The sequence below is a fragment of the Schistocerca americana genome, chromosome 4 (genome assembly GCF_021461395.2).
Source record: "Schistocerca americana isolate TAMUIC-IGC-003095 chromosome 4, iqSchAmer2.1, whole genome shotgun sequence".
Taxonomy (NCBI): domain Eukaryota; kingdom Metazoa; phylum Arthropoda; class Insecta; order Orthoptera; family Acrididae; genus Schistocerca; species Schistocerca americana.
In genome coordinates this window covers 554,811,020-554,833,781 of record NC_060122.1, presented here as the reverse complement: position 1 = coordinate 554,833,781, position 22,762 = coordinate 554,811,020, and the positions used below count along the sequence as shown (strand labels likewise).

At 40.2% G+C, this 22,762-nt stretch overlaps 1 protein-coding gene across 1 annotated transcript in view; it reads left to right on the top strand.

Annotated features, from left to right (window-relative positions):
• LOC124613870 (UDP-glycosyltransferase UGT5-like) overlaps positions 1-22,360 on the top strand; it is a 64,518-nt gene extending 42,158 nt beyond the window's left edge. Inside the window, exons 4-6 of the mRNA XM_047142599.1 lie at positions 4,590-4,809; positions 20,509-20,728; positions 21,190-22,360. Coding sequence (XP_046998555.1) covers positions 4,590-4,809; positions 20,509-20,728; positions 21,190-21,460 — 711 coding nt within the window. The 3' untranslated portion in view covers positions 21,461-22,360. The remainder of the gene's footprint in view (positions 1-4,589; positions 4,810-20,508; positions 20,729-21,189) is intronic.
• The last annotated feature ends 402 nt before the right edge of the window (positions 22,361-22,762 follow it).

Genomic DNA, 22,762 nt, shown 5'->3' with positions numbered 1-22,762 from the left:
GTTGTCAAGATAAAACCGACACACGAGATAGAAAATCAGCAATGATATTGTCTGTCCCTCTGACGTAACGTATGTCATTCATAAACTGTCATATGAGGTCCATATGCCAAAAATGTCAATGGTTCATGGTCGGTAAATACCACGAGATGGCGACCTTTGATATAGTCTTGGAAATATTTGATAGCAGCGTAAATAGCAAACAGTCCCTGGTCAAAGGTTGCCCATTTACGTTGGGAAGCGGACAGTTTGTGGGAGAAAAATCTGAGCAGCTGTACAACACAACACATGGGTTGCTGAAGTACGGCCCCCACTGCTGTATCACTCGCGTCTGTAGTAAGTGAGATGGGAGCATCAGGAATGAGGTGAGCAAACTTAATGGCCGTCTGTAAGGCTGACTTTAGGTTATCAAATGCACGACGCATATCTGGAGTCCATGTGACTGCCCGAGACCCTGAAGTGTTTTTTCCTGTGAGAGCACCCATCAGTGGGGCTTGTATGTCGGCAGCGAGGGGGATGTGTTTGCGGTAGTAGTTTACCGTTCCAAGGAAGTGGTGGAGGCCCTGAAAATTTTTGGGCAATGGCACCGTACTAATGGCCTTGACCCATTTGGGTATGGGGCGGATGCCGTCGGCAGAAACCCCGTGGCCCGGAAAAGTGACACTAGCGCGGCGGAGTTGTGACTTAGCATTGTTCACTGCGACACGATTTGCTTTTAATAGTTGGAACACTGTATTTAAATGGAGTTCATGTTGCTCGAGGGAGGAAGAAAAAATTAATAAGTTGTCCAGGTAGGCATATGCAAAGTCAAGTTTTCCAACTAATGAGTCGATGAACCGTTACCACGTCTGTGCAGCATTTTTAAGGCATAATGGCATAAACAAATACTCGAACAACCTGAACGGGGTGGTGATAGCGGATCTTTCAACATCCTCTGATGCCATTGGCAGTTGGTAGTACACCTTGTGACAGTCCATTACACTGAAAATTTGTGCCCCATGCAGTTGGGAAGCAAAGTCTTGAATACTTGGTATGGGATAATTATGTAGAATTGTTCTGGTGTTAAGCGCCCGATAGTCACCACAGAGGCGAAAAGTGCCTTCTTTCTTGGGCACCAAATGAATGGGTGATGAGCAACTTCTAGAAGAAGGGCAAATAGTTTTACTATCTAAAAGTTCCTGAATAATATCTTTGACGTGTTTGAGTTTTTCCGGGTTTAAACGCCTAGCCTTTGCACGTAGGGTGGGCCTTCCGTGGTATTGATTCTGTGGACAGTACCGTTGCTGATCGCGAACACTGATGGGGATGATGGAACCACACCTGATGGACTATGACTAACCTGTAAAGCACACGCTTGTGTGTCCCAGACTGGCAGGCTCAGTAGCAGTGGCCATGATCCGCTGGTAGTCCTTGTTGTAGAGCTCGGTGGGGTACTTAGTAGTGTATCAGGCACAGCTTCTGTCCAGCAGTAAAAATGTCGCACAGTGTCAGGGACAGGTGCGAGGAAGCGGTGCCCGGGGTGGGGAGCGTGGCTGTGTGTGACAGCTGGGCGACCTGCTTACGAGTGTCTGTGAGCTTGGCTTGCATGGCAGTGATGCATAAATGGAGGGCTTCATTGCTGTCCCGAAGTTCGTCATTGTGTGATCCAAGAGAGAGCACTGCAACAGCGGTTTCAGCTAGCTCACACAATAGAGTGGCACACTCAGATTAGAGGGAAGAGGTGCCTGAACCGGTGGTACGGTCTATCGAGTTAAAGGTTAGTGTACCTTGTTGTAGGTTTGGTGACAGTGTGTAGGCTAAGAGAATATCTACCCCAAGCACAGGTTCATCCACCTCCACGATAACAAGAGTCCACTGTAAGGGGGTATTAATGTCCTGCAGTTTAAGACTTAAATTAGTTATTCTGTGAGATTGGATCAGGGACTTATTGGCAGCTTGAAGCGGGGGCAAGGCTGACGCTCGAATTTAATACCTGCGGACAAAGGTATCACACTAAACTCGGCCCCTGTATCGACTAGAAATGAAAGGCAAGCCACTGGGTCTTTCATGTACAAGTGTCCTTGCGCGTGAGGTGGCGGCCCGCAGCGCCTGAATTGGGTTGCATTATTAGTTTGGGAATGAGCATGGAGAACGACATTTCTTAGCCGTGTCACCAAAGCTGGAATGGAAATAACACCAACTTGGACAGTACGTGGTGTCATCCGTTGTGCTGGCTGAGGTCAAAGTGGCAGTGGAGGGGTTCTTGTTTGTAGGTTTCTCCGACGGTGTCGTTGCAATAGTGCTGGTAGGAGAGGAGTTACGGTGGTGGCTGCCAGGTGGCGTTGGGCCTGCTCACATGTGCGGAGCAAGTTGTGCGCACTCTGTAGGGCCGTCTTGGGGCGGGGGGGTAGGGGGGGGGGGGGGGGGGGGGGTATGTGGGCGGGCAGAATGTTGTAAACCTGGTCTGCGATATTCAGTCTGGCGTCTAGTGGGATTGAAGTCACATGGAGAAGTTGAATTTGAACTTCCGGAGGAAGTTTGAGCAACCAGATGGACCAAAGCGTAATGTCTGGCATGTGATGTGTGTCTATCATGGCGTGGAGATGGCGCCAGACCTGCAACGAGGATCTGGAACCCAGCGACTTTTGACTGATGAGGGGGATAGCTTCCTCTGTCGATGTGGATAGTCTCTCAAGGATGGTGCGTCGGGCGAACGCATATTTGTCTGTCATGGGGGACGAAGCCACAGTATCGCAGATCAGGTCAGTTCATCATGGAGGTGACATAGTAAGTAAAGGAACTTCGAATTGTAATAGGCAACGCCGTGTTGCTGCAAGACGTGGTCAACCAGGGCAAACCATGTGTGTGGGTGGTCCTCGCGAAGGGGTTGTAGTTTTGGCCAACAGATGGGGAAGCCTTGACATAACTGTTTATCAGAAACTGTCACTCCCTGTCCATAGTTCTGCAGCATAATTGGCTCGGGTGCAGTAGCGGTGCACCAGCTTCCACACTGTCAGTGACACGCAGCATGGTAGGTGTGGCTGCCTCGACCTTGGTCGAGAAATCAACGAATTGGGCGTTTGACGGAGTAGTGCCAACAGGCATAGAATGGACCAGTGTGGTAGAGTCGACTGTAGTCGACCGATGTGCGGAGAACGACAGAGTACAGTTTCCAAGTCCCTCCCCTACAGGTGTATTAAAACTGTTAAAATCACCTAATGTTTGTGGAACACACACAGTAGACGTGGCAGGAACAGCATGTGCCATTGGAAACACTTGTAAAGCAGACGCTGGTAGTGTGGGAGGGGGGGGGGGGGGGGGGGGGCTAGAGGTGGCTGGTGCAAAATCTGGAGTTCCAGGATAAACAAGAAATTTCCCATCTTGAGTGTCCGGTTTGATTTGTACCGCCACTGATTCAGGTGGAAAGATCACACTGGCACTTGGGAAACCCGTAAACATAGTCACTGGGGTTTGAGTACATTGTGTCGGCCGTTGTTGTGCACTCGGAACACATGGGAAGTTCATATTCATTGTGAAACGTTTGCATTCAAAGTTTTGTGCACGAAAAACGTTCTGTTGGTAAGGAACACTGCTACACAACTGCTGACTCATGTACGGTAACAGAAAGTTATTGTTCGTACCTGATGCCAGCACACATGGCTGTGGCAATGTAGAAGCACTGTCCTGTTGAGTACAGCTAGTCAGTGTGTTCGGGAACTGCATCAAACTATTGCAAACATGAGATAGATAATTGGAAAACCATACCAAAGCGTCCGTTGGAAGACTCAGTTGGCATGTGTATGGTGTAGCGGGTGGCAAGCGATCCATTGTGTACCGCTCGATGGTACGAGAGTTCGTTGTAGCACTCATGAACAAAATTCAGGGTCACCAGTATGGGTTTTAGTGTTGTAGGACAGCCGAATTCAATATGCACACTATACCACATGTAATAAACACTATTTGATTACTCGGAAGCATACATGTACAGTTATATACATTCTTGATTCTCTCTGCACATGTGTACACTTTCACGCGCGGCCACAGACTACCACAATGAGCTTGCCAAAACAAAGATATTACACACGACTTGATCGATAGTCGCCACAAACTAAATAATAGATGAGTAATGAAACTTAACCACAATTTGTACTCACATGATTGAAATGTTTCCTTACAGCTCGTGCATGACTTGATTGCCTAGTACCTATCTCCAACTTTCATGTGCGGATCATGCATCATCAATACTTTTCAACAGTGTCCGTCATCAGAAGAGCCACATCATATTACAGGAAGTTACAAGAGTCAGTTCCTTCCAGTAAGAGTTGCATCAGCACAAATAGCACCAGGGGCTGAGATATTGTATCCTTACACACTGCTGTAACCACATACCTCATTCAGCAGATTTCTAAATGTTCATATTTACACCAGTTGTGCTATTGTTTGCAGCAAAGATTTTGCCCTGAATGAAAAAATGAAAGATGGAAATTGTGATACCTCACAGTAAAGCATCACAAACATTGCATAATGCTATATCTTGTTCGCTCCTTTTCTATTCACGTAATGTATAAAGCTAATACTTCCAGAACTTTTGTTAAAAATTCTCTTAATTTCAGGACATAGCAAAGTTCATGGATGAAGCAGAACATGGTGTTGTGTATGTTAGCTTTGGTTCACTACTGAAAATAGATGCTTTGCCAGATGAAAAACGTGATGCAATGGTCCACGCATTTGCACGTCTCAAACAGCGTGTACTTTGGCGATGGTCATCTGAACTGTATGAACGTCCAGCAAATCTGATGACAAAATCTTGGATACCTCAGTTTGATGTACTCAGTAAGTTTTCAATTGGAAATAATATTCTTCAGTTAATATGTTATTTATTTATATTAAATACAAATTTGAATAGCAGTTACTTACCAATCAAAGAAACAAAGTTAGAGCAGCAGCTTACAGAAATTTGGAGTTTTCAAAATCTAGCATCTCTTCATCGTGAGATGAATGGAAAAGAAGAAACATGCAGGAATTCACAATATTCTGTTATGTGTTTCTCTTATAAAGTTATCAGTACATAGAGTTGATTCTTTTCTTTGCTATTCCTGTAACTTCCGGCACAGATTATTCAGAGTACAAAACCTCGAACCACATTATGTAATTGGCTTTTGATTATAGTGATCTTTCTTCAGTGGTGATATAATGAAGACTTTCTATATTTATGTAACCCTTGTGGACATTGGACCTTGCCAAGGTGGGTTGGCTTGCAGGCCTCACCAGATAGCTGTACTTAGGTGCAACCAGAACAGAGGGATACCTGTGGAAAGACCAGACTAACCTACCGTTTCTGAAGAGGGCAGCAGCCTTTTTAGTAGTTTTAGAAGTAATAACATGGATGACTGGTTGATCTGGCCTTGTAACATTAGGCAACATGGCCTTGATGTGCCATTACTGTGAATGGCTGAAAGCAACAGGAAAATACAACCGTCATTTTCCTTGAGGGTATGGCGCTCTACTCTATGGTTAAATGATGATGGAACCCTCGTTGATAAAATATTCTGAAGGTAAAATAGTCCCCCATCAGGATCTCCAGCTGGTGACCATCTTACAGGGAAACATCACCAACTTGACCTCATATTTTAAGTAGAGCAAAACCATACTTGCAAGATATCAGTCCCAGCAATTAACTCCATGTGAAAACTAGGGCCATAATTCTGAGGGTACACAGTTATGAGCATTGGAAGTACAGTTTTTAAACTTTTGCACCCACTGGTTGTTTGGCTCGCTCCACACCATTGCTGCCGATGAATGCCCACGAGAGAAGTACTGTACAGTGAAGTGACAGCCAGTTCCATCCTATTTGCACAATGTTGAAGGCAAGGGAAGGGAGGTGGTCAGTGAACGCATTTACATGTTTTGAAATCATATTTGAGAATATCTCATTCTACATGACAAATAGTAAGTAATATGAGTACGTAATATGTCAGCCTATGCACAAATAATGTAAAATTATTTTAATGATATTCTTATGTGGATATTTTGCAGCTATATATACATCTCAGAATCAAAATTAATAAGCTTAAGCACTGAAGAAATATTGCAAAATTAAGTTAATGATTTAAACAATGGAATATTCAGGTTGGAATATCAACAATATTATGAAAATGGCAGATTGCTACTCACCATAAAGATTATGTGTTGAGCTGCAGACAGTCATGTTGAAAAGACTGCTACATGTTAGCTTTTGGCCAAAGCCCTCTTCAGAAAAGAGAAATGCTCAGACATTCATACGAGCGAGCACACCTCATACACATATGACCACTACCTCTGTCCACTTTGGTCACACTGGAACAAAAACACATTGAACGGGAACCAAAATCCAGGGTGGAGTGGGGAAGGGGGAGGGATAGCAGGGTACAGGTGAGAGAAGAGGAATCAGCACCACCCAGTGGAGCATGCAGTGTCTAGAGGTGGCAGGACATAAATATATCGGTCACAATAAGCCTTATATGATTTGATGTCACATCAGTGTATACGTGCATTCCAATTGATGAAACAATTGTCATCATCACACGAAGACTGAAACAAGAGGAGGCATATCAGATGCACACATTGATGAAATAGTAGCTATGCTGAGGAGCATAAAAGCACAAAACTACTTTGTGTTCGACAGAGAACTAGAAGAACAAGATCTTCAGATACATAATAAAACCAAACAAATACAAAGATGTAAACTGGTGCCGTTATTTCATTGACATAGTATATGCTTTATTGGTGAACCACATACACACACAAGCAGCTACACAAGAAATAAACAATTTACACCCAAAAATTTATCTCACATTAGAAACAGAAAAAGGCAACTACTAAATTTTCTAGATCTTAACATACAAAAGTTAAACAACACTCGAGACTTCACAATATTCAGGAAACCAACAACCACCAGCATCACTATTCACAATCAAACCACCCATTGGCCCACAAGCACACAAGCTTCATATTCATGCTCCACAGAGTAAACAGAACACCCATAAGCAAACAGAACTACACACAGAAACTAAACACAATAAAACAAATAGCATTGGAAAATGGTTATGATACTCATATAAAAGAGATAGTAAACCAACAAATATGTAGACGGAGAAGGAATGAGCAGTCCACGTGCACACTAGACCTTACGCAATGCAGAACACAACAGGCAGACAATGAGCATGTGTGGCACACAAGACCAACACCACACCTAGGAAACTAAATGGCACTTACTGACCTACAATAATAGGCAACATATTAAGAAAACAGAGACTTCGCATAGGGTACAAAAGTGAAATGAAATGATCGTTTGGCATTGTTGGTCGGGAGGCCCCATGCGGGGAAGTTCGGCCGCCGTATTGCAAGTTCTTTTTAGTTGATGCCACTTTGGCAACTTTGCGCGTCAATAATGATGAAATGATGATGATGAACACACAACATCCAGTCATCACGTTGTAGAGAAAATCCCTAACCCCGCCAGGAATTGAACCTGGGACCTCGTCCGCAGGAAGCGAGAACACAACCCCAAGACAAGGAGCCGTGGACTCGCATAGGGTACAGAACAGACAGCACAATATAGAAAATGATCTGAACACTGGAAACATCCACAGATTCAACTGATCAGGCACATATAAACTGACCAGACAGTATACATAGGACAAACAAGCAGGAACTTTAAAACAAGATATTTAGGACACCTCAGAGCTCTAAAAAGTAACAGCTCCCACAGCAGATCTGCTGACCACCTAATATAACACATCCATCACCCCAACTGCAGTAGAAACAGATTTAAAAGTACTAAAATACATCCATGGCCTCTACCATAAACTAACAATAGAGGAAAGCTTCTGCATACAGAAGGCAGTAGCAGAAGGAAACAGGTTATAAATGAGTACACTACAATATACAAAGGCACACTATTTAACACAGCAAAGGAACTTTACAAAAAGACAGCACAGGAAGTTTAAAACACATACACACAAACACAGAGAGAGAGGGAGGGAGGGGGGGGGGGGGGGGAGGCGGGTAAATAGAATTCAAATTCGGTGCCATGAAATAGGGCACACATTAAAAACATTTACACTATGTTTTGGTGAAGTGAAAAGCACTCATTACAAACAAATTCTGCAAAATATGTGCAGAGTTTGTTTGTGCTTCTCAGTAACTCATGCAAATGCAAAAGAAAAAGGATCTGCCAAAGCAAAATGTAACTAATAGCAGATACAAGCGTGAAATATCCTGGCACAACAAAATTACATTGTAAGATTAACTCTCAAACCAAATTCACATTACCATCATTTGGTCACAGGTAACACGCTACCAGTACATGATAGTATGCTAAGTATACACGCACAAGTACATAAGCACTATGTAAATGAACATATAATGTAAAATTAAGGTAATAACAAAAAATTACAAAAATTATTCTTTAGGCCCTATTTTTGCAGATCAGTTATCAGTTAAAATATGTTCACATTTCACAAATTTTGATAAAGAAAATCTGTTGATAATGGCACAGAGATGTTGAACCATGTTTAGGTCACATGGGGTTTTGTGTAACAGGCGGACTTCATATCCAATAATTTTGACTGTGAACACAGTAAATTCAAGAGCATCAGGACCAAATAATGAATATTTATTTTTTCATTATTTGTCAGTCAACAGTAAATATTGTATTGTTGTTGTCCAAAAGCACATGATAATTTTATATGAAACCATTACAAGAAAATGGAAGATACAAATATGTACACAAAATAATATATAAATACAATGCATAAAAGAACAGACACATACAATACATAGGTGATAAGTATATAGTAATACAAATTTATACACAGATATGCTTCTGTTATTAAAAATTATGGTCAGTTCTTCAGTTCTACTCCACCACAATATTATTGCACTTGGCCTCCTGTCACTGATATCAGAAACAAGTAGTGTTTTACAGTAAACAAGTACAGTGGTGACTAAGGAAAACCATTGCAGTGTGAATGATTTCAAGACAGTTGTCCAAATACTATCAAGTAGTTCATTGTGTCCTCATGAAATATCATGACAAAAGCTCACAGTAACCTGACGGAAGTGCCCTCATTCCCAGGTTCAATAATACTGTGGTAGACTAATACTGAGCCAGCAAGTCCTTTTGTACAACAGTGGAGCAGTAAAGGTTTTATATCATCCAACAGCTGTCTGTTAGATATGTAAATATAATGAAAATGTTTTGGGGAAGAGACAGTATTTTGAGTTTTTATTTAATGTAAACATTAACAGAAAAATGTTACCAAACAGTGTAGTTACTCACTGATTAAAAACATTATTCAAGTAATTTTTTTAAAAGCTTCTACTTTAAATATATTTTCATCTTGCAACTTTCTGACATACACTGGAAATAAGTATGAAAGCCAGCATTTAACTGAAATCTTCTTGGTGGGCCCTGATATATGAAACATTTCAGTATATGTATAGTGAAGGTATTGTTAGTACAGGGTGCAAAAAAAAAGAACCATTCAATTTTTAAAAAATAATAACTATCATGTTATTTGAGATATGGGCATGAGCAATTTACTGTTGGAAAGAGCAAACTCTCGAGTTTTACATGGCATCTCAAAAAGAATCATCTAATTTTGAAAAATCGTAACTTTATTTTATTTGAGATAAGGTATATTGTCCATTTTTCTTTGCTGTGAACACTGTTACAGGGAGCACATATCTCAGTATGCTTGAGAACTTTCTTTTCCCACAGTTGGAGACTGATTCAAACGACTTCATTTACCAATAGAATGGGGCACTGCCATACTGACATCTGGGAGTGGGGAAATTTTTAAATCAAGGGATTACTGAATGATGGTTTGGTCGCACTGGACCAAATGATTCAACCTTACATTACTGCCCTCCAAGGGCACCAAACCTGACCATATGTGATTATTTCTTGTGAGGGTAAAAGACTATTTATGTGTCAACAACAATGTGTGAACTGGGACATGGCATAACAGCAGCTGTAGAGAATGTAACTCAAGAATGCTCGCTGCAGTGTGTGAACAGTCTGAATACCACATTGACATATGCCGTGCATCTAAAGGGGGGAATATTAAACAGCTATGAAAAGTTTTGAAAAAAGCTTTTTGAGTTTTCTGTCATCAAAAAACAAAATTCACTGTATATGTTTATTAGTTTCAGAAATATAGACGTGCCAAATTGGATGATTCTTCTGATACACCCTGTATTTTACATTTTCAGAATATGGGTTTTCAGTATGTCTGTCAGAGATTGTGAATTATTATTCTGACAGCTCTCTTCTGTAACAAAAAAATTGTTTTAGGTGGCAAGTGGTTGAACCACGGAACATTATTCCATATGTTACAATAGAAGTATGCTGTCCTGGAACCGTCTGATGTACAAATGTTGGTGATAATGCTAAGAGCAAAACAGATTGAATTGAGTTTCTGCACAAGTTTTATTACATGGTCATTAAAATTTAAGATTTCATCGACATGAATCCCAAGCAACTTATGCAATGCTGATTGCTGTTTTATCCGTGTCGCCGCTTTTGACATGTTGACTACCATGTAACCACCAGCGGACACAACAGAGATTTACACGTGATGCAATGCATCTACCAGTGACCACATGCTCCACTCTCCTTAGAATGGTGCCATCTAAATATATAGTCAAAGAACAGACACCATTGATGACCTGCAGCCGTCCATAATGAAATTAGAATTATATATTAATACCATCAGCTGCTGACGGGCGTTCATACATATCAACAGGGACAGGTGAAAATGTGTGCCCCGACCAGGACTCAAACCCGGGATCTCCTGCTTACATGGCAGACACTTTATCCATCTGAGCCACCAAGGGCACAGAGGATAGTGCGACTGCAGGGACTATCTCACGCACGCCTCCTGCGAGACCCACGTTCTCACCTTATATGTCCACACACTACATTCGTAGTGTCCCTACCCAACACACTCATTACTCGTGGAAGACATTCTTACCAAGTCCCATAAGAGTTTGGGTAATATGTGTGCATCTGCATGGAAGAAGAAGGCCATGGCCAGTATTGCCAGAACTATATATTTATATAATAGAGGGAAACATTCCACGTGGGAAAAATTATATATAAAAACAAAGATGAGGTGACTTACCGAACGAAAGCACTGGCAGGTCGATAGACACACAAACAAACACAAACATACACACAAAATTCAAGCTTTCGTAACAAACTGTTGCCTCATCAGGAAAGAGGGAAGGAGAGGGGAAGACGAAAGGAAGTGGGTTTTAAGGGAGAGGGTAAGGAGTCATTCCAATCCCGGGAGCGGAAAGACTTACTTTAGGGGGAAAAAAGGACAGGTATACACTCGCACTCACGCACATATCCATCCACACATACAGACACAAGCAGACATATTTAAAAGACCAGGGCGAAGGCATGTTTGCGGAGGGAATGTAAATAAAACTTAAAGGGGTCGTTGTGGGGGTGTTGTGAGGGTGACATGGTATTAGAAGGTGGAAAGTGTAACATGAGGTGAAATGAAAATGAAAATAAAAATATATGGGGAGAGATAAAGGTGAACCGGAAAGTAACTGGAGATCTGGAATGAAAAAAGGCGAAAAGGTGTTGGTTACAGCTGGGCTATGTTGGACTTGGGTTGATAGACAACGATGTGCATAAAGGTTAGGTGGTTGTGTTGCCGCCAAAACACGTTAAAGGACGGAGAAATTCGGGAAACTTTCGAAAAAACTGCGTGTAGTATATTAAAAGGAGTGGTATTGTGGTGGCAGATTATGAAAATGAGGCTAACAATTGTCTGACGAAGAAATAATGACGTTAAAACCTGTGGGAAGCGGCTAAAAATCATAAGTGATGTGGGAAAAACGGAAATGGAAATAAAGCGAAAGTTATTAGAACTGGCCGAAATGGTTGTTTAAAAGGTGAAAGGAGCTGTTTGTGAACTAGAAACGGTGGATATTATAGCGGCGGTAGTGCTGAAAGCGGCAAAAAAATTTTTTTGGTTATGGTTTGGAAGTGGGTTACGTATTATTTAGTATATATAGGCAGGATAAAATAGTATAGCAGATTACGGTAAAAAGGGGAAGGTGAATACAAAGTGAAACTACTGGCAAAAACAGAAAGAGGAAAATAAGACGACAGAAAAGATTTCGAAATGCAACAGTGACAATAACAAACGTAATTGTTGGATTCAAATTAATGACATCAATATAATAGAGGGAAACATTCCACGTGGGAAAAATTATATATAAAAACAAAGATGAGGTGACTTACCGAACGAAAGCGCTGGCAGGTCGATAGACGCACAAACAAACACAAACATACACACAAAATTCAAGCTTTCGCAACAAACTGTTGCCTCATCAGGAAAGAGGGAAGGAGAGGGGAAGACGAAAGGAAGTGGGTTTTAAGGGAGAGGGTAAGGAGTCATTCCAATCCCGGGAGCGGAAAGACTTACCTTAGGGGGAAAAAAGGACAGGTATACACCCGCACTCACGCACATATCCATCCACACATACAGACACAAGCAGACATATTGGCCTCTTAGGAATTCACACACACTTGAACATTTTTGTGTGACTACCAGCAGGCACAGGGTGATGGCATGAACCTCTGCTGGTGGCCTTGCGGCAGTCAATGTGTTCAGCAATGGCTTCACTTGTGATGTCTTCAACCTTCTACGAAACTCTCCTTCACTAAAAGACCAGGTGGCTATGTATGCTAAGGGCCTTGTAATTACATGGAGCAGCCTTGATTATAAACCTACTGGTACCTCATCTACCCCTGCCAACATTTTATGTCTCAAGGATTTCTTTTTAATCTCTTTTAATGCTTCTTGTTTGTCTGTTGAATCTACCTTCACACTACAAACAGCTTTTGAGGGTTCTCTGATTTTTCTTGAATTGTGAATTTCAAGCTGAATAAAGTGGTTCCATTAATAGAATAACTGTTTATACAATTTGGCAAATTTTATTTTTTAATATTAATATTCTCTACATTTTTGAGAATGATAACCTGGTTCGCATATGTTCTCTGTTTGTCCTCACAGTTCCTCAAATAGCATTTGCTTTGTTTTCAAACTGCCATATGGAGCTATCATTAGCCAGAAATTTGCCTTAGCAATTATTTTTCAATATACCCTCTTCTTGTTCTTAACACCCATACATATTATAAAGAAAAAATGTGCTAAACAAGTAACGTTCAGCCAAAAGCCCTTCATGTTAATTCGACAACACACACGCGCACACCCATGCCTGCCCCTGCATGCACGCGCGCGCACACACACATGACCACTGTCTCAGGCTGGCAAGGCCAGACTTCTTGTCTGTGACTCAACATCTTCATTACAAGGTGAGTACCAACCTATCGTTTTCATAATAGTGTCATTATTCCATGCTGCATTTTCCATTGTTTGATACATATTATAAAAATTAATTCCGCAGACAGTATCCACATATGCAGTTAAATGTGCCTACAAAATTATCTCATGGTACCACACATGGTTCAAGAGATATCATAAACACTGAGATGCATGAAAAAATGCCACATCTAGTTTGGAGTTTACTACTAACAAGGGAACCTCCCCATCGCACCCCCCTCAGATTTACTTATAAGTTAGCACAGTGGATAAGCCTTGAAAAACTGAACTCTGATCAATCGAGAAAACAGGAAGAAGTTGTATGGAACTATGAAAAAAATAAGCAAAATATACAAACTGAGTAGTCCATGCGCAAGATAGGTAACATCAAGGATAGTGTGAGCTCAGGAGCATTGTGGTCTCGTGGTTAGCGTGAGCAGCTGCAGAACAAGAGGTCGTTGGTTCAAGTCTTCCCTCGAGTGAAAATTTTATTTTTTTATTTTCAGACAATTATCTAAGTTCAGGCACTCACACACAATCAACTTCGCTCTCCAAAATTCCAAGACATGTTCAGATTTGCTTGGGCATATGCAGGATTTGATGGTCTACACACGGAAAAATTTGAAAACGTTAAAATCAAATGTTTTGACAGAGCACAGTGAAAACTGTGCGACTGTGAAACTGTTGCATTCATTTGTTGCAGTTTATGTGACAAACTCTTATGTTTTCATCACTTTTTTGGGAGTGGTTATCACATCCACAAGAAAATCTAAATCGGGCAAGGTAGCGAATCTTTTTACCCATTCGCCAAGTGTACAAGTTAGGTGGGTCGACAACATATTCCTGTCATGTGACGCACATACTGTCACCAGTGTCGTATGGAATATAACAGACTTGTTTTCCTGTGGAGGAATCAGTTGACCTATGACCTTGCAATCAAATGTTTTTGGTTCCCATTGGAGAGGCACGTCCTTTCGTCTACTAATCGCACGGTTTTGCGGTGCAGTCGCAAAACACAGACACTAAACTTATTATAGTGAACAGAGACATTAATGAACGAACGGACAGACCATAACTTTGCGAAAATAAAGAATGAAAATTTCACTCGACGGAAGACTTGAACCAACGACCTTTCGTTCCGGAACTGCTGACGCTAACCACGGGACCACGGCGCTCCTGAGCTTACACTCTCCTTGATGTTGCCTACCTTGCATGGACTACTCAGTTTGTATATTTTGCTTATTTTTTTCATAGTTCCACACAACTTCTTCCTGTTTTCTAGGTTGATCTGTGTTCAGTTTTTCAAGGCGTATCCACTGTGCCAACTAATAAGTAAATCTGAGCGGGGTGCGATGGGGAGGTTCCCTTGTAAGACACTCCTACAGTCAAGCCACCTTGAGGCAATACGAGTCAACTTGGAGAAATCACTGACACCTGGCAGCACTTTTGACAGCTTTCAACTGCAAAGTACAAATGGCTATAGGTGAAAAAAATAACCATCTATACATCTATGAAGAGATGTTGCCATAGAAACGTTTACAAAATTGCGTTGTTGACACACAAAGCATATTGTATGTGCATACAATGCAAAAGTCCATACAAATACCGGTTTGTTTCCATATGAGGTGGTGTACGGGCAAAAAGTGCCATCACCATTTGATTTAGTGAAGCTACTACATACAGAAACAGTCTGACATTTATATGCCAGAGAGATATTATTTTTGAATATGTAGGTCAGATAATACTATCTGACAAACACAGTTCTTTTTTTAAGAGTTCTACAACTGTTTTTTTTTTAATGCCAGATGTGATAGAGGGACTTGCCTGTGCATTACCATAGGGTCTGATTCTTGACAGCTTCTTTGGAAAGCACATCTCAAAAAACTGAAGAGAAGGAATTATATGCGTCATCTGTATTAGTTTTGGGCTGCATTTCTGACCAATACTCAATGCTTTGATATTTACAAAGTTTGCACAGTTTTTTTGTAGAAGAATTTCTTGTATACATGAAGTGTGCTTTTCTTTCTTTCAATGCCACTGAAGGAATGTTGAGGACAAGATCATTGTGCCCTGATAACCCTAAAACAAAATTGGTTATCTCTGTAGGACCTACATTTTAAAAAAAATATTACATGTAAGACAGTATTATTTGTTACCTTCTTAGGGTCAAAAAAGTTAGGAAATAGGTTAAAACTACATCAGAGATTTAAGAATGGGTCTTTCAGCCTACTTTTGTTCATAAAGTTTGTACTGAAATCCCCTAACACAATATAGTGGCTCTTGCAGTAAATACAATTTTAAGTTTTGTTTCTAACTGATTAATAACTATTTTTGTATCTTCAGTGGGTGATCCGTATACTGCTGTAAGACTACGATTATGACTGCACAGCTGCTGCTTCAAAATGCTTTTCTGCATTCAGTGATTCAGCTTCACACCTTCTTTTAAAACTGATACCTAATTTGGTAAAAATACATGCACCTCCATTTTTGGGATTCTTTTTACAGTATTAACTTGCTAACTTAAATGGGTAGATGTTAATGCTGTTTAGTTCAAAATTTCTACAAAAGTCCTTCATAATGCACATGCAGTCAATAATTGTATCATTCATTGTTACCTCAAGTTCCAATGATTTCTTTCCAAGACATGGAATGCTTAGGTGTAAAATCTACAGGTAACTAGGATGCAGACTGGTTATAGTTGTATTTACTTTATGCAGTATCCTGTTCTGTACTGTGTCCTGGCAAGGTCCCAAAAATCCCTGAGAAGCACAAGTCTTCTGCACCTCATGGAGCATTCACTGGGTTATGCTGAGTTGCTGTTGTATCTAAGAACAATAAATTGCAGTACTTTAGGGTCTGAAGGCAGATGAGTGGAGTTGCAACAGTAATTTAATAAGATCAAATAGGATTCAATAAGTTTATCAGAAGGGTACTGAAAAAATTGAAGACCGAGTAGAATTTAAATCAGGACATACGTTTTACTGCTGAGAGAGTGGGGAGGAAATTTAGGTGTAGACTTGATTATAAACAAGAAAATATTGTTACTGAAGGAAACTCAGATGCAATTTAAGAATAATCAAAATTACTTACATCCCTTGGAAATCATTCAAGTCTTTAACTGGTGTGGTTAAACTGTTGAAGTCTTTCTCTAGGTTCACAAATGCTAGGGTATTGTGATTTTAGTTCAGTCTGCCTTCTGTTATTAAATGCCATTTCAGATTTGCCTCTGTAGTACCTTTACCTTTTCTGACATCAAACTGATCACTTCCACTGTTTAACAAAATAAAGTAAACAATATACACTGACGAGCCAAAACATTATGACCACTGCCCATCGTGACAATGGATGCCGCCTGGTAGCATTACAAGCACATGATGCGATCACAAAAGTATGTAAATAGAACAAACGGACGAGTGATCATCATAGTGAAGATTGGGCTGCAAATGGGGAAATCCATTGAGATACACGACTTCGATAAAGGGCAGATTATTATTACGCAGAGCCTGTAAACAAGTATCTCAAAAACAGTGAAACTGGTCGAATGTTCACCCGCTACTGATGTGAGCATCTATGGAAAGAGGTTGGTCAACGAAACTACCGTTCGGCAGTAAACGGTTGGACATTCACGACTCTTCATAGAACATGTGGTTCGGAAGCATGTCTGCTCAGTAAACTAGGGTAGCTGGTAATATGTGGCTTCTCTACCAAAAGAGCACAATGCTGGTGCATGCACAGGTATTCCGGAGCACACTGTTCATCATACATTGTTGAACATGGAGCTCCACAGCACCACCCCTACATTTTCTTCTGTTGACCCAATGACATCATCAATCACAATTTCAGTGGGCACAGTACCATCAGGATTCAATTGTTGATCAATGGAATATGTTGGCTCGTCAGGTGAATCACATTTTTGCTGCATTAGGTCGATCTGTCATCGAGGTGAATGGTGGCTCAAAACATGCAGCACACCACTGCCACAAACGCAAGCTGGTGGGAGCAGTATTATGCTACGTGAGACATTCTCCTATACTTGCATGGGACCTGTGGTAGTAATTGAAGACAGGCTGACAGCTGTGAACTGCCGTCATCACTCCATGCTTGATGTATCCCGCGATTGCGATGTCATTTTGCAGTAGTATAACTGTCTGTGTCTCAGAGCCAAAACTGTGCTACAGTAGTATGTGGAGCATTATTGTGAACTCACATTGATAGCTGAGCAACCAATTTCACCTGATGTAGATCCTATGGAACCGATCTGGGTCGCTAGGAGGTGCCATTACCGCATATGCAAATCAGCGGTTCATTATTTATGTGAATTACGTGACCTGTGCATAGACATGTAATGCCACATACCTCCACAAATCTACCAAGAAATTGTGATATGCAGAATGTGTGACATATTTCATTCCAGACTGACAAACAAGCGTAAAGCAGTTGGTCATACTGTTTTGGCCCATCAGTGTAATTTATCATCACTTGCAGGAAGACAGTTTTCTCCCCCGCTCAAACCAGGGATCATAAAAATATATGGTCTAACTCCTGCAAGCCAGGAAATTCCGTAGTTACTTCCGTTACGGTTTCATGGGCACCTACCTGCAATTGGTAATGCACTTGTAACCATATGACTTGCTTTCTTATATAAACAGCATCTCATTTTTGAACATAACCCTCTCTTCCATTGCCATCAAGAGCACACACAGTAAGTAGTACAGTGCAGTGCTCCTTATTATTGCCATTTTTGTTCCTCCTCCATCCCATCGCCAAGACACTACCAGTTGCAGTCGCAAAATTAGAGGGCTTATAGTGTGCACAGAACATATAGGATGCAGATTCTCAGCAGAGAAATACATATGAGGGTTTTTGATCATTGTCATGCTACTTTTAATTCACCTCGCTTTCAAATGGGGATCAGCAATTACAGTTATAAGGATTTTTTTAGATTTCTGTGGTATATAAAGGGTGATTATAATTCAAGTTCTGGTTTCCAAATGCTGTAAAAAAAAGAATCACTCTCAGAATGACGTCAAATTTGGACAGAATGTTATGAAAGATGGGAGAAACATTGATGATGATCATGATGATGAGGTCCCATACATTGAGAAGCATAGGGGATGATGCCGACTAGGCAAAGTCCTAGCAGAGGTGGTTTGCCATTGCCTTCCTCTGACCGTAATGTGGATGAATGATGATGATGAAGACGACACAGCAACACCCTGTCATCTTGAGGCAGGGAAAATCCCTGACCCCGCCGGGAATCGAACCCGGGCATGGGAAGCGAGTCAATATGACCGTTGCACGTTAAACCAACTGTACTATGCAATGTGCACTGGCGTACAAGTTCGGTAGTCAACAGTTGTGGCACTGTTACTTTGGTAAGCCCATCCACAACAGCAAGGTTATACCAGATTGGATGAGAAAAATTGGTTTTTAATTGTCCAAAGGCCACAAACGCCATGAAAACCAACAATGAAATCAGTTTTTAGTTGTGATGAGACTGGCACAAGATATGTTCTGCCCGAAGTTGAAATCGAGAAACAGCCTATTCGACAACAGGTCAGTGTCTTAGGGATAATGTTCAGAAAGTATTGCACAATGCACATCTGCAATTGAGTTGCATTTATAATCAGAGCACCAAACATAATATCTTTCAGATAATCCCACAGCCAGAAGTCACACGGGCAAAGATCATGTGATTTGGATGGCCAGGCTGTAGCGAAATGACAGCTGTTAATTCTACCATTTCCAAAATGCCTTTGCTGCTTCACAGGCATGCAATGTGCAGAGGAGCACCATCTTGCATAAAAAGGATCCTATCCACACATTCATGCTGCTGAAGGGTTGGAATGATGTTGGTGCACAAAAAACTCACAGCATTTACCAGTGAGGGTATATTACCCATTCTCCTCGAAAAAGTATGGCCCTACCATAAACGATACTGTCAACCCACACCACATTGTTACCTCTGCAAAATGAAGCATCAACCCACACCACACAGTTACCTCTGCAAAAAGAAGCAGTACTGGCTGATATGCGAGTGGATTTTCCATTGCCCATAGGCTGCAGTTCTCTGTATTGACATGTCCTTGGAGATGGAAACAGCCTTCGTCTGTCCACAGAGCATTCCATGGGCAGTCATTGTCCACTTCCATGCAAGCAAGAAATGCTAGGGCAAATATTTGTCTTATTGGCAGGTGACCATGAAACAACTCCTGAGCATTGGTGACTTTATATGGACAATAATCCAGGATCTTTTCTGCACTTTACTTGCAGGTACGTTCAGAGTTCAGGCAATTCCCCCTGTACTGCATATTTGCACCCCACTACCACCATCACCACTTTTTGTTAAATTTTCCCTGCCAATGGGTATTCAAAAGAACCTTTTTTTTTTTTAATTTCATAATCATTTTCTCCAGGCTGTTGGCAGACATCAGACCAATGCCTTTTTTTCACGTCATTGGGGGTCCAGAATGTCTGCAGAGTTAGTGGCACACAGTCATGGTTCTTGTAAAAGAGCTTAATTGGCAACAGACAATTTTGCATATTCTGCTACTTATGGTGCCATCTAGAGGTAGAGTTTTTGTTAGATTTTTTTTTTTTTTTTTCCCCCGTAACATTTCCATAATATGTTGTTAAAATTTAATGCCATTCTGAGCAGTAGTTCTTTTTTTTATGGCATTTTGAGACTGGAACTTTGATTATAATCATCCTGCACTTCATTGTAGGCTGCCCTGGCTGCCATTTCAAGATAATTCACATATTGCTGTGACAGTCTTGAAGAAGTGTCTTAGTCACATATCTTCAGGTGAATTTTATCAAGTTTTGTTAAACTTTTATGCAATTTTAACTATGGGTGTACGGAATGAATAATTTTGAAAGATCATCAGTATTATACAGCACATGGGGATTATGCTGATCACATGCCTTCAGAACCAACTTCACATTCAGTCTCTATGTTTAGGTTAGTGTGTTTCCATTTGCCATCAAACAATAGTTTGAGATAGAGATATTTATCTTCCCATTTCATAACTGCATGAACTCTCCCTCCCTCCCTCCCCATTCTCAATTTTATTCCTCTGCTATTTCTGTGCATCTACATAGTTTAATAAAACTGTTTTTTCTGTAATTTATGTCCTTACAGATCACCCCAATGTAAAAGCGTTTGTGACACACAGTGGATTATTGGGCACAATTGAAGCCGTACATAATGCTGTTCCTGTGGTGACTATACCTTTCTTTGGAGATCAGGATCACAATGCTAAGAATATTGTTCGACAAGGGATAGGTATTCAGCTAAGCTATAGAAATTTAACAATGGAAAACCTGTTGAGTGCTTTGAACCAAGTAATTTACAATATAAGGTATGTAGTTCACAACATTTTTTGTAAAAATTTTAAACCTGAATAGTTTGCAAAACAAGCTTGGCAGACTAGTGTGTATGTAATCTGGCATAATGGAAGACATGTAAGACATGTAAGTGCCCTATTCTTGTCACAGTAAAATGTTTCACAACATCACTCCCCATAGTTAACTACTATAAATTTAAGGAAAATTGTTACTTCTAGTTAAGGGCTATTTCTAACATATTTTTCAATCTGTTATTTGCCAGATGTAGTAACCATATAGTGTTTCTCATTGTGTCAAAAGTTGATGGACCAAGTGTTAAACTGTTTTTTTTTTTTTTTTTGTCAGATAAAGATCTAGAACTGTAAGCAGCTTCTGATATTTTAAAAATGAATCATTTATTTTTTCCATGCAAAATTATTGCTTGTGACAATTTGACTGAAACACAAAAAATTCCTATTTTAACATATTGTTTCAGTTATAAGGAGAATGCGATACAGACATCTAAGATATTTCGTGATCGTCCTAAGTCTCCAATGGAAACTGCAGTTTACTGGACAGAATATGTTCTTCGACATGGAGGTGCACCACATTTACAGTCAGCAGCTAAAGAACTCAATATATTTCAGTACCTTCTCTTGGATGTAGTGGCTGTTCTGTTGATTTTTAGTATCATTGTTTTAGTAGTCCTTGGCTATTGTTTTAAAATTCTGCTTTCCGTATTACGTCCCAAACAGAAACTTTTATGATATATGGACTGGTATGAAAGCAGGAACTCACTGACGTGGAGGGCAGTGGAGGGTAATGAAACAGTATTCTGTATGTCAGTAGTTAAGTTTGCAAAGTTTATGAACTACACAGAATGTAATAACAATTTTTGCATTTCTGCATCAGAAGTCATGTAGTTTACCAGTGACGTGAACATTTTGTTGTTACTACTTATTGTGAAATGCTTCTCAAAATAGAGGTTCAGAAATGAAGAATTTTCTTGAGGATGGTATAGTTATAATGATCTCAAAAATTAGCAAGTGTATTACAGATGGTTAAAGCTTCTCAGTTGCTGCTTCTGGTCCATCAATTTCCATGGACAACAAACAGCATTCTCGTTTAGTAGCAGCTTGTTCATTCATGTTTTATTAAACTGAGATGATGAATCTGTGTATATTATTGAGGTTGGTGATTTTAGTAATTACTATATTTATTGTGTAGTATAATTTTGTCAGACATGATGCCAAATATGTTGTTATATGACGCAGTTTTTAATTGTACACTGTTTTATTCAGTACCAACTAAAGCTAATACTACAATGATGATCAGTGTTATTGTTTTACTTATAAAAGCTTCCAAGTGTTACTGTTACTCAAACTGTAAATCTCCAGTCTGTTAGATCAGGAGGAAACTTAATAGCATCTCACTAATGGTTCTATGTAATAACACATATGCAGTTTTTGTTTTTGTTCTTTTTCTTTACATTAGATCTTATGTGAAATATTCAAACTATGCAGTGTATTACAGCTGAGAGTTCAAACAAGAACAATAGAAACCTTTGTTTAATTGATTTATTCCTACTGTCTATGGAAACTAAGCAAATCACAATACAAACCTCCTCAACAATTCATTGTTAGAATTATGGATTCGATGAAAATAAATCTGGGCATTACTTTTTCAATGATACCATTGCAATAGTTGTTTATGATCCACACTTAAAAAAGTTGTGGTAATATTTTCCATTTTGTGTGGTAAATGGACAAAAATATGTCAAACAGCAACATGCTCAACAAAATACCCCCACCCTGAGCATAGGAGGGGGCAGGGAATTACAGTTCCCTTGTGAGCATTTGATTGTTGAATATGCATTGTTGGATGTTTTTAGCACAGAAAAGCACAATACCGTTAACTTAAGTATCATTGACATACACTGTAGACATGTCATGGACATCACTGAAGTACCTGGCCTTTGCTGATGACCTGTCTATATTAACAAACAACAAAAATGAAGCTGAACTACTGATAGATATACTACAGTACATTAAATCTCCTGTAAAACTGAA